General features: G+C 39.7%; 1 protein-coding gene across 5 annotated transcripts in view; it reads left to right on the top strand.

Annotated features, from left to right (window-relative positions):
* Window positions 1-16420, top strand: part of EPSTI1 (epithelial stromal interaction 1) — a 139078-nt gene that overhangs the window by 105894 nt on the left and 16764 nt on the right. For 3 of the 5 annotated variants that reach the window (XM_070048761.1, XM_070048762.1, XM_051850665.2), the window contains exon 8: window positions 4177-4260. In XM_070048761.1, the coding sequence (XP_069904862.1) occupies window positions 4177-4260 (84 nt within the window). Of the gene's footprint in view, window positions 1-1988; window positions 2022-4176; window positions 4261-16420 lie in introns of all 5 variants that reach the window. The other 2 variants (XM_008260007.4, XM_051850664.2) reach the window with 1 other exon arrangement.

Raw genomic sequence — 16420 nt, 5'->3', positions numbered from 1 at the left:
TTTTTTAGAACTTTTTGCTTCTCCTGCAAATATTTTAATATCTTCTTTTTCTGGCATTCGGTAATGATGGGACTTAATGTGAGAGCCTTTTTTATTCATTTGCAATATGGAAACTCATCTCTAGTTCTAGACAATTTTCTTGTGTTATTTCTCTGATTTATGTCCCTTCATTTTCTCTTAATGGAATTCCTATTATTCAAATCCTAGGCCACCTGGATTTATCTTCTAACATTTGTCTTTAAAACATTTTTCTCCTCTAATTTATCTTTGACTCCTTTTTTTCTCTGCTTTCTGGCATATTTTCTTGACTTTATCTTCTAAATATTTTACTGACTTGGTTCTCTTGAATGCGTAGAGGGGATTTTGTTAATGTGTAAGGGATTCTTCTGTTTTTCTCTATATTTTTTAGAAATAGCAACCTATTCTTGTTTCCTGGATGACATATCATCTTATACCGCTCAGAGACAACAGTGCGGGGAGCCCATGACCCCTTCACAGAAGGGGCCTGGATACTTACAGGCCCGGGGGGAGGCAGGATTTTATGTGATCCTTTCCTTTTTGGCCTGGTGCTTTATCCCCTGCTGCCTTCCCTACTCATTGTGTGTGGCTTTTGATTTGCTGTCCGCATTGGGTGAATTGGCACCTTAATTTTCAGGGCAGGAGCAGGTACATGAAGGTAAAGAGCTTTTCCTGAGACTCTCTAATAATTCTTTTCTCTCCACCTTCTGCTGTCCATCTGTCCTCCCCGCTGTCCATCTGTCCTCCCCGTCAGCTGGTGCATCCATGTCTGGGACCCTCATGTTGCTCTGTGGAGGAAACTGGCCTCCCGTGGGTGTCCTCCAGCCCCCTGCCAGCAGATCTTCAGGTTTGCTTGTTTCCTTCCCAAGTCACTGCCCATTTTGTCATCTAGTTTGTCTTTATAGGTTTTCAATCAGGAATACAAATGTCTCTTGGATTTTGAAGATTGTGTTTGTTCCGCTTTCTCCCCTGTAGAAGGTACAGTTTGAGAGAAGAACAGAGCAGAAGCATCTCTGCTCCACCATCTTGAAATGAGAACTTAATGCTTGTCATGGCTTGAGTTATGTCCCTCCCCTGCTGAATTTAGATGGTGAAGCCCTAAACCTCAGCACTTCGGAATACGACGTGATTTGGAGTTAAAGTCTTTATAGAGATCATCTAGTTAACTTGAGGTCAGTAGGGAGGGCTCAGGTCAAATGTGAAAAGTGTCTCCCTTAGAAAGGGGCCATTTGGACATAGAGATGTGCATACAGGGAAGGTGGTGGAAGAGACAGATGGTGAAGATTGGCCACTTGCAAACCAGGGAAAGAGGCCTGGAACAGTCTTCAAGACTACGTAACCCTGAGGTCACCCCAATTCTGGGCTCTAGAGTGGTGAGATAGTGAATGTCCGTTCTTTGAGACCCGAGTCTCTGGCACTTGGTTCTGGAAGGCCTGGGAAACTCATATGGCATTATTTTTCACTCGTTCAGATTCTGTCCTTGCTGCTTAGTCTCATTCCAACCCTGCAACACAACTTCATGTCAGCCTCTTTAAGGTGAACTTGATCTCGGCGAATCTCGCCTTTTTGGCTTCCTCCATCATAGACTCTATCAAGCTTTACTGTAATCATTCATCTTCTAGTCTGGCTTCCACACCAGGCTCTAAGTGTTTGAGGTCTGGAATCATGTCTCTTTTTAAATATAAATTTACTTATTTATTTATTTATTTATATAAAGGGAACAGGTTTCATATATTTCACATATACAATTTTAGGAACGTAATGATTCTTCCCATCCTCCCTCCCATCTCTCTTGACAAAATACTTGCAACTTAAATGCTATTTATTGAATGAGTAGGTTATAAGCATAGATTTGGGGGAGGATGAATAAAAGTGCACCTTAGTTGAAATGCAGCATCTTAGAAATTTCTCATATTCAGAGCTAAGTCAATCATGATCAAAATCTCCCCACCCCCATTATTTCTGAACAGATATTTCCTGTCCTTCCTAGGGATCACAGTTGGGTAAGTAAGCAATAATAAATTCTAAGTAACTGAATTCATCACAGTTTAGGTGCCATGTGACTTAGTTTCTGTGGCCTTTCGTAAGGCATTGTGTGTGTGTGTGTGTGTGTGTGTGTGTGTATATGATATAAAATAACTTTTTTTCCTGAGCCAATAACTAATATAAAAAAAACTATACAATGTTAAGCTTAAAAGGAAAGTATTCAATTAGAACTTAGGGTCTTTGTTTAAGCATGTGACTGTATTTTATTCTATTTTTTAATATATTAAATAGAAACTACCCTCATCCCCTTCCACCTGGAGGCTTCTATGGGATGTTGGTGATAAAAATTGACCTTCTATAGTATAAAAAGAGCGATCATTAGAGAACCACTCCCCACCTTCTGTGTCTCCCAGTTCCCTTGTTTTTAGGATATAGATGAGACAAAGCAATAGGATGTGTGGTTTCCTGTCTAATGTGGCAGAATTTGGACAGACGAGGGCTTTCTGAACACATGGAGCTCCATTGTTCTAATTGGTATCTGTAGATGACAACAATTCTGAAGCCTCCTGTGTCTGGAAAGTAGCTCTTCATGTTTGATGGTATATGAATTTTTATAGTTAGAGAATTGGGGATAGGAAGTAAGGAGTTCTCAAGAAAAATGACAGTAGGGAAAAGGGGAGATCAGCCTGGATCTCTGGACTACTAGCCTGGAAAACTAGGCCTGAAATCTGATGCCTGCAGTTGTGATGCTGCTAGTAGTTTTATGAGATCACTGGAATTCCCTAAGCACCAGCTTCTCAGCCTGGCCACCCTTGCAGAGGCTGGGGCTGTGAGTCAGCAAGAAGAGGGAAAGTCTATGACAGATAGACAGAATACAGATAGTCCTGGACTCAAGTGGGGTTAGATTCATGCTAAACCACCATATGTCAAAAATATCATTAGTCAGAAATGCATCTAATCCTTCCAACCTAGCAAATGTCACAGCTTAGGAACATAGCACATTGCCGAGTATTGGTAGTCTACCCCAGGATCACAGGGCTGACCGAGAGCTATGTCTCCTCGCTGCCGCCCAGCACTGCAAGAGAGGATTGGACCTCAGAGTCCCAATTCAAAGTGCGGTAGAGTTCCTATGAGCACATACCACTTCCCACCATTGTAAATTGGAAAAGTTGTAAGCTAAATAATCCTAAATTGAAATCTCCCAAATTTGAGAATACACGGTCACTATGCCAGCCCGTGGAATGCTGATGTTGTGGGTCACACAGACTGATGGAACTCCTACCATCCTTGCTGGCTATCTATAGCTCCTTTGCTCCTCAACAGGCTTTGTTTTCCCTCTCAGAAAAACAAATAAACTCCAGGAGTGGGCATTTGGTATGGTGGCGAGGCATTGGTTAAGATGCCCTACACCTCGTATCAGAGTTCCTGGGTTTGAGTGCTAGCCCCACTCCCAATTCCAGCTTCCAACTGGTGTATACCCTGGCAGGTGGCAAGTTATTATTCAAGTAGCTGGCTCCCTGCTACCTGTGTGAGAGACCTAGCTCCCAGCTTCAACATGGCCCAGCCCTAGCTGTTGTGGGCATTTGGGGGAGTGAACCAGCAAATGGGAGCTCTCTGTCTCTGTCTCTCAAATAAAGAAGGAAAAATTTAAAAAAAAATAAGCTTCAGATACAGATTAGGGATGCAAAGGTTTAGAGAGTAAGGCATCCTGAATTCCATGGTATCAATCACCAGTTGACATGATGTTTAATGGGATACCATTAACGAGTAAATATATCAGTGCCTCTAAAGCCAGTGCCACTTTTGCTTGTCTCTGATATTGACTGATCAGCTCGTTGGAAGAGTCAAAAAAATATCTTTAACTTTCTACCAGAAAGAATAAATTATGTTGGTTATCTCTGAGGGGATATTTTAAAAGCTTAATTAAACAAACACTTAGATCATCCTTTAAAATGTGCTGAACAATTGTGCTTACACTAGCCTTCTTTTTATATATCCCAAGGGACATCTGCAGACATGCGCATAAATCACTCCATAAGCAAGTGCCTGTACAGAGCTTACTGTATGCACAGTACAGACATTGAGTTATCAGCACCTGTCCCACAGCAGGCAGATTGGTTTACTGAGGTCATACTTTTTTCCTAACACATTTTTCTTCCTGTACCTTTACAGGCCAGAAGTCAGGCTTATAAGGATTCTCTCAGGGAGGAAGAAAACCGGAAATTACAAAGGATGAAAGATGAACAGCGTCAGAAGGTACTTATAGAATCTTATAAGTTAATTCTAATTGTTTGCTTAAGGTAGTAGGTAATTTTGGGGGCCAGCACTGCGGCTCACTAGGCTAATCCTCCGCCTTGCGGCGCCGGCACACCGGGTTCTAGTCCCGGTCGGGGTGCCGGATTCTGTCCCGGTTGCCCCTCTTCCAGGCCAGCTCTCTGCTGTGGCCAGGGAGTGCAGTGGAGGATGGCCCAGGTGCTTGGGCCCTGCACCCCATGGGAGACCAGGATAAGTACCTGGCTCCTGCCATCGGATCAGCGTGGCGCACCGGCCGCAGCGGCCACTGGAGGGTGAACCAACGGCAAAGGAAGACCTTTCTCTCTGTCTCTCTCTCTGACTGTCCACTCTGCCTGTCAAAAAAAAAAAAAAAAAACAAACAAAACAAAAAAAAACGGTAGTAGGTAATTTTGAAAGGTTTCTGAGCAGAAATATTTAGATTTAGATTCATGAAATGGTGTCTAAAAAACAATAAAAGCATTGCAAATAAAAGGTGAGTTGCAGATGTGTAGGGTGGTGGTGACTACTGGTCCAAAGTTTCTTTGTTTCTTTTTTTTTTTTTTTTAATATCTATTTATTTATTTGAAAGTCAGTGAGAGAAGAGAGAGAGTGTGTTTCCATCTGCTGGTTCACTCCCTCAAAAGATTCAGTGACCAGGACTGGGCCAAGGGGAAGCCAGGAGCTTCTTCTGGGTCTCCCACATTGGTGCAGGGGCCTAAACACTTGGATCATCTTCTGCTGCTTCTTCCAGGCCATTAGCAAGGGAGCTGATCAGAAATAGAGCAGCTGGGACAGGAACTGGTGCCCATATGGGGTGCCGGCATTGCAGATGGTGTCTCTACTCACTGTGCCATATCAGCCCGCTGGCCCAGACCCTCATGATACTTAACCTTTTAGGGGCTACAGTGTGGTCATGTCTGCCACAGTTGTTCCTGGTAATGTACCAAGAACATGACTGAGCACACGTGAAGGTTTGATCTATGCAGTGAGATGTGACCAACATCATTGCCATATTTAAACTGAAAATCTCTGAAGTTATGGATAGTGGTCAGAAAATTTTACAATGTGTGATAAAGTAGGCATACAAAGTTATGAAACTAGCTTAAATAGTTACCTAAAATAGGTATATACATACAATAAAATGTGAAGACATACTATACATGTATACAAATGTGAAACTTTGCAAATATTTTGAGCACTAGAAATTAGTTATAAAATAAATGCAAAACCACCTAAGAAAAGCACTTAAATAAGAATCTTCACTACAACTGAAAACGTTCAATGGTGTGACTTGGTGATCATGCTTGCCTTTGATAAATAGGCTCAGGTAGGGCCACAAGCTCCTCAATATGTGGTGAGAATGTAGAGGAAGACCAGTGGTTAGCTCCAAGGTGCCACTTTGTTCCAGATTTTTTCAATAAGCAAAATAATGGTCTCCAACCATTCAAATCATTTATCTTCCCCCTCATTCTTATTTCCCACGTTTCCCCACCATCTTGGTGTTGATATTTCTTCCAAAGTGTCTCTCAAGTCTACTATTCAATTAAACAATTTAACTGGAATTCTAACTCTCATCTTGATTTCCTCGATTTGACTTTATTTTTTTACTTATATCTTCATCCTATGTGGATGTTTATAACACTTGTGTGTATAAAAACATCACAGGTAGACTGTTTGAGGGCCCCTTAAAGAACTCATGGAAAATGTGTATGGGGAAAAAATGATGCATGCATTTCAAAAAATGTTTTCACTGAAATGCACTTATCATTTTGTCTCATTTTCCATGAACTCTTTTAGTGCAAAGTACCAATTGTTGTACATGCAAGTACCAATTGTTGTGGCTGTAAACTGAGCCTTGTGGCTGCTACCCCTAGTCCTCAACAGTGGCCAACTCCTTCCTAGTTCCTAGTGCCATCCAGTATTCCATATAAATGACTGTGTTACTAGGTTGGTTTATGCACAGTGAGTAGTCATTAAATCATTGACAGAAACGCAAGTTTGCTTCAAAAAGTTTGTGGGAAAATGGAATTAAAAATAAGCTTATTTTTGTGTAAGACAATTTGAAATCCATGCATCTTTTTTCCAAAGGCAGATTCTCTGTGAACATTTTGAAGACCTCCAGATGCGTGGATTTCAAAATCGTTTTGCACCAATATAAATTTAATTTTTCATCACGTTTTCCACAAAGTTTTTAAAGTGCTCTCATAATGGGAGTGGTAAATTTCTTTTTTTTTTTTTTGGAAATAGAAAACGTTTTATTGACAGGTGGACATTTACAGCGTATCGGCTAGTCGACGTCAGCATGCAAAAATAAGCGCTAGGGAGTGGTAAATTTCTGATATGAAGCTCCTCCGTAAGCAATGGAGTGCTTTGGAACATTTTTATACCTATGTGAGTTTTTAAATATAACCCTTCTTTACAAAGTCATCATCTTGATGTTTCTAATTCAGTAGGCACTATTACAGTAAGATTCTCATAGTTTGAAAGTAGAAGCTAAATCTGGTATGTACTCAGGTTGTATTTTCAGTAATGTCTGTTGATGACCTGAAGGTATTCATCTGTTTCTGTGAGCTTTTGACTTGATCTGCAATCCTGAGGTGTGCAGATGCTGCAGAGAATGCTGTGAAGTGAAATATAGATATAGTTTATTTTCAGATAACTTACAGTGGGCCTTAAATAATGCTTTATATATCTATGTTCCATAAATTTGGAATGTGAAAACCATTAAAAGTAGAAAATGCTAACAAAGAAAATGCTCAACAAATTAGAAAATCAGATCTGGGTATAATTTTCAAGTTGAGCAGTTATTTTATAGTGACAATAATGCTTTTTATTTCTCAATCTTGTTTTTTATTTACCAGTTAGACAAATATTGATATATTCATATTTTATGGTTATCGTTTGAATATATTTTATTATATATAATTTTACTAAATCATTTACTTATTGCAACTTTCAGTAAAATGTATAGCTTTAGTGTATAAATAATTCCATCCTTATGGACTTCAATAACAGTAAAATACACAAGGGAATTTTCTCATTTATCCTACCTTACTTTTGCTTCTCTTCCTTTTTGCCCAGTTTTTTGGTTGTTGGAAAATGTCCACTGAAGACATTCCCTGATTGGTAGCAACTGTCATTCCTTGTCACTTATGATCCACCTTAGGAAAACAAGAGGATCATGTTTATGGCAAAGAGATACAGAGAAGAACCCATTTACAGCATTGCATCTATTCATGTGTTTGTTCATTCCATTCATTCAACAGATACTTATTGCACACGACTATGGAGTAGGTAGATAATCCCAGTTAAGTGGAGGTCACAGCACATTGATTTTGTTCTATGTGTCTCTGACTTTCCCAGCCTTCCACTACTGTAGACACTGGACACAGTGAGTTCTTCCTCCAGGTTAAACTTTCAATGCTTTACATTTCCTCTGGTTCTCCCTTTGTTCTAGAAATTTATATATAATTCATTTCTCCCTGTACCTTTAATGTATTTTTCTCCATTGCCTACTTCCTTTTTTGTTAATTAATAAGTTTACTCCTTTTTAAAAAGATTTTATTTATTTGAGAGGTATAGTTACAGACAGAGAGGGAGAGACTGACAGAGAGGTCTTCCATCCACTGGTTCACTCCGCAGATGGCCACAATGGCCAGAGCTGGGCTGATCTGAAGCCAGGAGCCAGGAGCTTCTTTGGGTGTCCCACATGGGTGCAGGGGTCCAAGCACTTGGGCCATCTTCTACTGATTTTCCGGGCCATAATCAGAGAGCTGAGTCAGAAGAGAAGCAGCTGGGACTTGAACTGATACCCATATGGGATGCCAGTCCTGCAGCCGGAGGCTCAGCCTACTATGCCACAGTGCCAGCCCTATTGGTTTACTCTTGCCATTCTTAAATAAACAAACCAATGAACCCCCTTCCTTGACTCTGCTGTCTTCAGAGACATGACCCTTTCTGCATTCACCAAGTTTAAAAATGACAAAGATAATGTTATTGTAGCCACTGCTGTATTCCCCACTTCGTCATGAATTCCTTATGATCTGGTGTGTATTCATGAATGCTGTTGCTAAAACTGCTCTCTACAGGTGAAAAGCCTTTTTGAGCATGCAGTTCAGAAGTCTTTTTGCAATCCTTGTCTCTTAACTCTGTAACACTGACACCATTTTGAAGCTTTAATTTCCTGAAATTTTTTTTTTACTGTATTATTATTCTGGTTGATCTGTCTCAAAGTATTGTATCCTGTTAGTCACCCATTTGCTCTATCAGTAAACATGTATTGAGTTCTATTATGTACTGAGCATTGTGCAAGACATTGGAGCTAGAATTAAGAACAGAATAGTCAAGGTCCACTTACATTTTAATGGAGGAGATAGACAATTCAAAGGAGACAAAGCAATAACACATTGCACTTTGTATTTGATCGTGTATCACTAATTTGTAGTAACTAATGCCGCAGGGAAATAAATTACATGTTGAGATAACTTTGGGCTGGCTTATTGTCAGTTGCCTGCCTCTCTACTGTAACGCTGTTTTCCTTCAGGTATTCATCCTAGTTTGTATGTCCTGTGTTCCAGAGAAGGGGAATTCCACGCTGGTCCCAAGGATTCAGTCTCAAGTGGCCTATGTGGTTCATGGAGTTTTCATTCTCTTGGACTGTGATTGGATCCACCCTGGTCCTATGACACAGTTTCCACCAATGAGAACAAGAGGAATCTTCTTTTTAGTACAACATGAAATATACTTTTTCTTACCATTTAATGATTTTCTTTTCTGTTTTGTACACTTCTAATATTTCATCTGCTAGGTTTTTTGTTGTCAGTATTTATATGGCAATTTCTTTTTCCTTCAATTTTAACCTGTGTCATTTGACTTCAAGTGACAAAAAGGACTGGCTTTATTTTTACCCCAGCCCATAGTCTCTTTTAATAGGTAGATTTATTATGATTACTAGAGTATTTGCACATATTTGTATTCTTGCCACATAATATATTTTACATGAAATTAAATTGTGATTTCTTTTACATATATGTTACATACATGTTAAAAGTCTTTAGATATAGTTTTTACTACGTTTTCTTTATTTTCCTGAATCTTTGATTGGATTTCCTTTGTTCTATTTATTTACTGTTTTTCTTTTCTTCCTTCTATTCCTCTCTCCCTTTCTGTTTTACAAAGAATTTCACAGTGGTTTGTTCTTATGTTTAATCTTATGTCACTTTTGGTTGTCTTTTTTAATCTGAAAATACGTATTTCTCTTCCATTTTCCAATCCTTTTCATGTCCCTTCCCCTCTATTCTCTCCGTTCTCCACATCGGGGACATCTGTCAGCTGGATTTGGATGTTCCATAGCCGTCCTCAGCCTCTTCCTTGTGTTCTTATACTTCCTATTTCCTTGGCTTTTTCATTGCATTTGGGGAGAAAGGTTTTTTTACTAGGTCATCCTGCTCATTGAATCATTTACTAGCTTCCCATTCTGCTTATTGGGCTCATATATTGAATTTGTTTACCAAGGTTGCTGATGTACCTTCCCCTAGCTGTGGTCTGTTTTACAACTGCAATGATCTTTCCTGTCTTACAATTGATGGTAATGATACAAACATTAACTTTTCTATTTGCTATATTAATTACATTTTTCTTTTCCATTTTAATTTTTATCTTTCATGGATATGTCTCAGATGTTTTAACTCCTGGCAAGTTGGCTAAAGTAATTCCCAAATCTGGTTCCATGTGATGTGAGCTGATGTTTTAGTGTTGTAAAAAGCAGGGCATCTCGTTACTCATCTCATGTTGATACAGCATGCTGCAAACTGGCGTGTGCAGGAGCTTGCCTCCTGGGTGGGGTGGCCTCTTCTCAGGAAGTCAGCAGCCACCTGGGACATTGCTGGCCATGTCTGTGCTACCTGCTTTGTGGTGTGAGTGCAGGATGAGGAAGGAGCCCACTGCCAGCTGCCCTTATTGCCATTCTCCATTGGAACATCTAATCACCTTCAGGACTGCCTTGCTCTCCCCTTGGGGAGTTCCTTTGGAGGACTGCTAACACGGCTCCAGTTATCCTGTCTCCTTCCTGCCTTTAGAATTTCTTTAAGTACTTATTTTATTTATTTGAAAGGAAGAGTTACAGTGGGGTGAGGTGAGGAAGGTGCGGGGAGGGGAGAAGAGAGAATGAATCGAGATCTTCCATCTATTGATTCACTCTTCAAATGGCTGCAGTGGTTGAGGCTGAGCCAGGCCAAAGCTAGCAGCCGGGAACTCCACCAGGTCTCCCATGTGGGTGTCAGGGGCCCAAGTACCTGGGCCATCTTTTGCTGCTTTTCCAGGTGCGTGATCAGGGAGCTGGATTGGAAGAGGAGCAGCAGTGGACTTGAACCAGTGCTCTGATGAGGAATAACAGCATCATAGTCAGCTTAACCTGCTGTGCCACAACACTGCCCCCACAGAACTCCTTAGAAATCCCTGATGGGCTGATTGCACTTGTTGATTTTCTTTCATGGCTTACTGATTTTATATTTATTTAGAAAGTAAAAAACTAAAACGTAAAAAAAAAATTAAACTATTGGATGTTGGGGAAAATTATTGTAGAACACGTAATAAATTCTATCAAGAGTATGCAAAACTATACTCCAAGAAATAAAATTATCTTTTTAATTCACTGAATACTAAAAAAATAAAGGGGATGAATTAAGCATCCAATTCAAGAATTTAGAACAAGCACAATAAGTAATACTGAATGAATTAATTAAGATAAGAAAAGATATTAATAATAGCATTTCAAGAAGCAACTGTTATAAAAATCTAACACCTGGTTCTTTGATGAGGTCAACAAAGTGAGAAATCCATGGCAAGTCTAATCAAGAAGAGATTAGTAAAAGTGCAAATGCACAATATTAGAAATGAAGGACTAAAAGCATAGATTTGAAAAAAAGATTAAATTCAAATTACTATAGATAATACTATACTAATAATTTGAGGATCTGGTTAAGTGAGTGATTTTCTAGGAAGTATAAAACTCTCAACATTACTCAAAGAATTAAAATACATAAAGACAAATGAAAATGATTTAGAAAGTTTTCTGAGGATTACTTGCCCTGATAGGCTGAACTTGCATAATTTTAGAAGCAATTTCTTTTTTTGTGTGTGTATTCCATTTCTTTTTTTTTATTTTATTTAATGAACATAAATTTCCAAAGTACAGCTTATGGATTACAATAGCTTCCCCCCCCCCATAAATTCCCTCCCACCCACAACACTCCCCTCTCCCACTCCCTCTCCCCTTCCATTCACATCAATATTAATTTTCAATTATCTTTATATACAGAAGATCAATTTAGCATATATTAAGTAAAGATTTCCAGTTTGCACCCACACAGAAACACAAAGTGTAAAATACTATATTGAGTACTAGTTATAGCATTAATTAAACACCTAAGAGTAATTGTGTAGTTTTTTTTTATTTTCCCTCCCACTCACACCCCTCCCATCTCCCGCTCCCTCTCCATTCACATCAAGATTCATTTTCAATTATCTTTATATACAGAAGATCGATTTAGTATGTATTAAGTAAAGATTTCATCAGTTTGCACTCACACAGAAACACAAAGTGTAAAACACTGTTTGAGTACTAGTTATAGCATTACTTCACATTGGACAACACGCTAAGGACAGATCCCACATGAGAAGTAAGTACACAGTGACTCCTGTTTTTGACTTAACAATTTGACACTCTTCTTTATGGCAGAAGCAAGTTCTTTAGGTTTTCGGAGAACAGTTTTTTTTTTTTTTTCCTGTTTGTATAAGTTATTTGAGAGCAGGGAAAAAGATGAAACAGTTTGTAATTGTATTTGACATTCCTATAATGTCACAATCTGACAAATGAAGTGTGTATGTGAACAGACACACAAACATGCATCCACGCACGTGTGCACACACACACACACACAAACACACACAAGACCTACCACCTTCCTTACTTAAGTACAGGCCACTCTCATAAAGACAGAAATTAACACATTAGAGAAAATTCTAGGTAGTGGAATTTTTCTCTTAGATCATAATTTACCAAGGTGAGGTAGAGTTGATTCCAGGAATACAAAAATGGCTAGTATTTTAATGTCTGTCAATTAAAAGAACACTTCAGTGAATTAGGAATAAAAAGATTTTCTTAACATACATGCAGTCTTTCAAACCAGTATCCAACATTTTATTCAGAGGTGAAATACTGGATCAGTGTACAACATAAAGATGTATTGATGTATTGGAGATTCTAACTTAGGGCTTCTCAAAGTTATTTGATGAAAAGCTTTTCTACGTGTAACCAAACAAGCTGTTAACATTACATGGAACAAAGTTTGGGAATTATTTTAGCCAAACTTATAAGAAATAAAAATTATATAGGAGCTTTTCTAATTATTAGAAATAAATTATTGTGGATGAGAGCATTTTGCATGTACAATCCAATAACATCAATAAAAAAACTACTAGGACAAATGGAGTTCAGTAAGAGAGAGTTGGTTACTTTAGATAGATAGATATATATAAACATACATATATATACACATAACTATAAAACAACTTTCTCAAATATCAGCAGAAATTAATTATAAAAGGTTATAGAATGATCTATCACAAAGTAGCTAGGTAAAAAGCTGCTCAGTAACTGAAAAATTCCAAAACTTTATGTAATGCATAAAAGCAGGATGGCTAGTGTTCGTGAATGGTAAAACTCAATATTGCAGTAACTAAAGTTTTATTCAAATTAATGTGTGAATTTAATGCATTTCCAATAAAAACATTAATGGAATCTGAAAAATTATCTCTAAATCTCAACTGAGAGAATAATCATGAAATTCAACAATAAATGTTAGGAAAAAAATGACATGATTTATGTGTTTTCTAGAACAAGATCTTATGCTAATAGCTATTAATAATGAACTGAAAACTCTCAAACACTTCTACCAGTGAGAGGACAAACTGAAAGACTTTTTGACAATATCTAATTCTCAAGAATTCCCTGAAAGTAAAAGTATTAGATCTTGAAGGTCTACATTTATTCTGGGGAAATAATCAGTGATATGCACAAGATTTTCTGTACAAGATTGTTTATTTAAAACAATTAGATTAAGGGAAAACTGGAAGCTATTTGTTCAGTGACAGAGGGGGAGGTTTTGGATTTTGGATGGCTGTGCAGTCTTAGTAACATTGGAATATGCTTATGATATTTGCAAATGAAGGACATGAAGATAATAAAATAGAACAAGGATGGACTTCAAAACCTACGACCTTGCATTCTGTGTAAATTACTCTCTCTGAGCCTCTTCTGGTATGTCTGATAGTGATACTGTTTATCTCATGACATTGGTTCTAGGAAGAAAGGAGAGAGATCATGTAGAGTTTATCCTAATGCTTCGCACGTGGTGGGCCTGAAAATGTGACCCATATGGGATGTCAGAATCACAATGCCACAATGCCAGCCCGTCCTTTATGGTTTCTGTACTTTCTACATGTTCCACAAGGAAATAGTTACTTTTATGAAAAACTATGTTTTTAAGTTCCAAGAAAGTTATAGGAATTTTTCTACATGGAGAGATGAAGCTGTGATTCAAAGATTTTGGTAGCAGGGCCGGCATTGTGGTACAGCAAGTTAAGCCACTATTTGCAATGTCAGCATCCCTTATTGGAGCACTGGTTCAAGTCCCAGCTGCTTCCCTTCCAAACCAAGCTCCTTGTTAATGTACCTGAGAAAGCAGTGAAAGATGGCCCAAGTGCTTGGGTCCCTGCCACCCTTGCAGGACACTAGGATAGAATTTCTGGCTCCTGGCTTCTACCTAGCCCAACTCATGGTAGTGGACATTTGAAGAGTGAGCCAGTGGATGGAATTGCTCCCTCTCCTTCTCCCTCTCCCTCTCATTCTGCCTTTCAAATAATAAATAAGAAAATCTTTTTTTTTTTAATTAAGAAAAGTATGGTAGCTAGAAGGCCATTTTTCTTTATATTAAAATGATTGAACTAATGACTAGTGAGAGGGGAGTGTATATTATTCATGCTATCTACAATTTCTTAATTTAATTTATTTGAAAGACAGAGAGCCAGTGCAACAGAGCAACAGAGAGAGAGTGCTCCCACTCACTGGTTCACTTCCCAAGTGCCCACAATAGCTAGGGCTGGGCCAAGGCCCAGGGCTGGGAGTCAAGGACTCTAACCAGGTTTCAGGAACCCCAAGTACTGGAACCATCACCCAACAGGGTATGCATTAGCAGGGAGCTGGAGTGGAGTTTGGAGCTGAGACTTGAACCCAAAGACTCTGATATGGGAGGCGGGTATCTCAAGCAGTGCCAAATATCCAGCCTGTATTATTTTTAAAATTCCTCTCCTTTATCTGTCAGTATTTATTTCCTTTGATTTTATTTATCTCCTCTTGATTTTAAGGAGTGGTTCTCACCTTTTTCTCTCATTCATGATAGCAAAACCATCTTGGTCCTTCTGTGGGGAGCCTGTCAGAACCAGGATCTCCTTCAACCATCTGCCCTCCTCTGGAAGCTCCTCTGTGCCGAGCACTCACTGGCAGGGGTTTTTCAACCTCCATGACATCCACTCCTCTGCCTCCACTCTCCTCTCCTCTTGCTAAGCTTGAGAGCATCCTCTCTGGGGAGAAGTGTGGCCTGCCAGGCGATGGCACTTTAATGTTTACATGATGTAGTTATCAAGCCGAACCATGTTGGAACACATCCCACCGGGATTCAGACTTGACGTTCAAATGACCCTATCTTCAATTTCAGTTAGCACCCCACAGCATCGCTTTGGAGCACGCCTGCCACTCCAGCCTCGTCAGGTTCCTTGAGCCTCTGGCCCTGTGCACACTGGTCTGTTGTGTAGCTGACCCTTCTGCAGAACAGGGCACTGCCATACATTGAAGCCTAGAAAACTGGTTTTCACAACCCCTAGCCTGAAATGGCAGCCACTCTTCTTCTTGCTGTCAGATGGAACACGAAGCACAGATGCTGCCATCCTGTAGCTCCCCAGCTGAGCAGCCCTCCCTTTGCAAGTGCAGCCCTGGCAGCCCAGGCCTAGGCCATGGTGTCCCCATCTACCGCACACGAGTTGGCCAAGTTTATGGGAAGTTCTGCTCTGGTCTGCTCCAGAATGATATGTTGCTTATCAAAGCCCTTGCATATCCTTTTTTTGTGTGCAGCTTTTGTGTGCGTGTCGGGAGTTCCATGACACAGTAATGAGACCCGCACCCTCTGCGTGGAGGGCTTTCGGGAACACACTTAACAATGCTGAGTACTCATTTCTCATTTGCTTTCTTCCGTGCTATTTCCAACATCACGTTCCACAGTGCATTTCTTTTTGCTTTGTATCCTCATTGTTTCTAGATCTGTCTCCCTTATTAAATTCTGCTTTTCTTCAGGACAGAGCTGCGTCTTTTTTGTATCTGTACTTTCCGCATGAATCCAGGCATCTGGACAATGATCGGTGCTTAACAAGTCTGTGCTGAGAGGAGCAGGACCTGATAGTGTGCTGTGCATCGTCTCTCTCCTGCTTGGAGCATTTTGCATCTTTCAGTGTCCCACGTGTAGTCCTTGGAACAAGAACAACTTTGTGTTTGTCCAGTCTGCTCTTACCCTTCTGTGTGAGCCTTCAGGAAATGAATTGAGAATATGTTTCTAAGGCATGTGGGCACATCCTCTGTGGTTGTTGGTTCAGCAGAACAGATTAATTACTTGAAATGATCCTTCTTAGTACCAAAGAATAAGCCCGGAGTGCGTGATGCCAACACCTCTCCTACTGCCATCCGGAGCAGTGCCCCTGCAAGCTGATGCCTCATCATTTTCCGGTCCCCTTGTCCCTTCCAGCCCGCCCCTACCCCTCCCTCCTCGGCTCTGTAATAGCAAACTGTTTGTCACACTCTTCCCTCCTCTTTTCTTCCCTTCATCAGGTTTTAGCTTCAGAGTGTGTTGTTTTCCCCTTTACATCTTTAAGTATTAAACACTCTGTTCATCTGGATTCTCAGGTAAAGGAAAGCCTAACACTGAGGACCTCCCACACTGGTAACATATCCTTGTCAATGGTATGAGAAAGCAGTATACGAACTGGATCAAAGGTGAAAAAAGAAAACAAAAACATCTTATACAGCCGGCGCTGT

This window comes from Oryctolagus cuniculus, chromosome 9 (assembly GCF_964237555.1).
Source record: "Oryctolagus cuniculus chromosome 9, mOryCun1.1, whole genome shotgun sequence".
Taxonomy (NCBI): domain Eukaryota; kingdom Metazoa; phylum Chordata; class Mammalia; order Lagomorpha; family Leporidae; genus Oryctolagus; species Oryctolagus cuniculus.
This window is presented reverse-complemented; position numbering and strand designations above follow the sequence as displayed.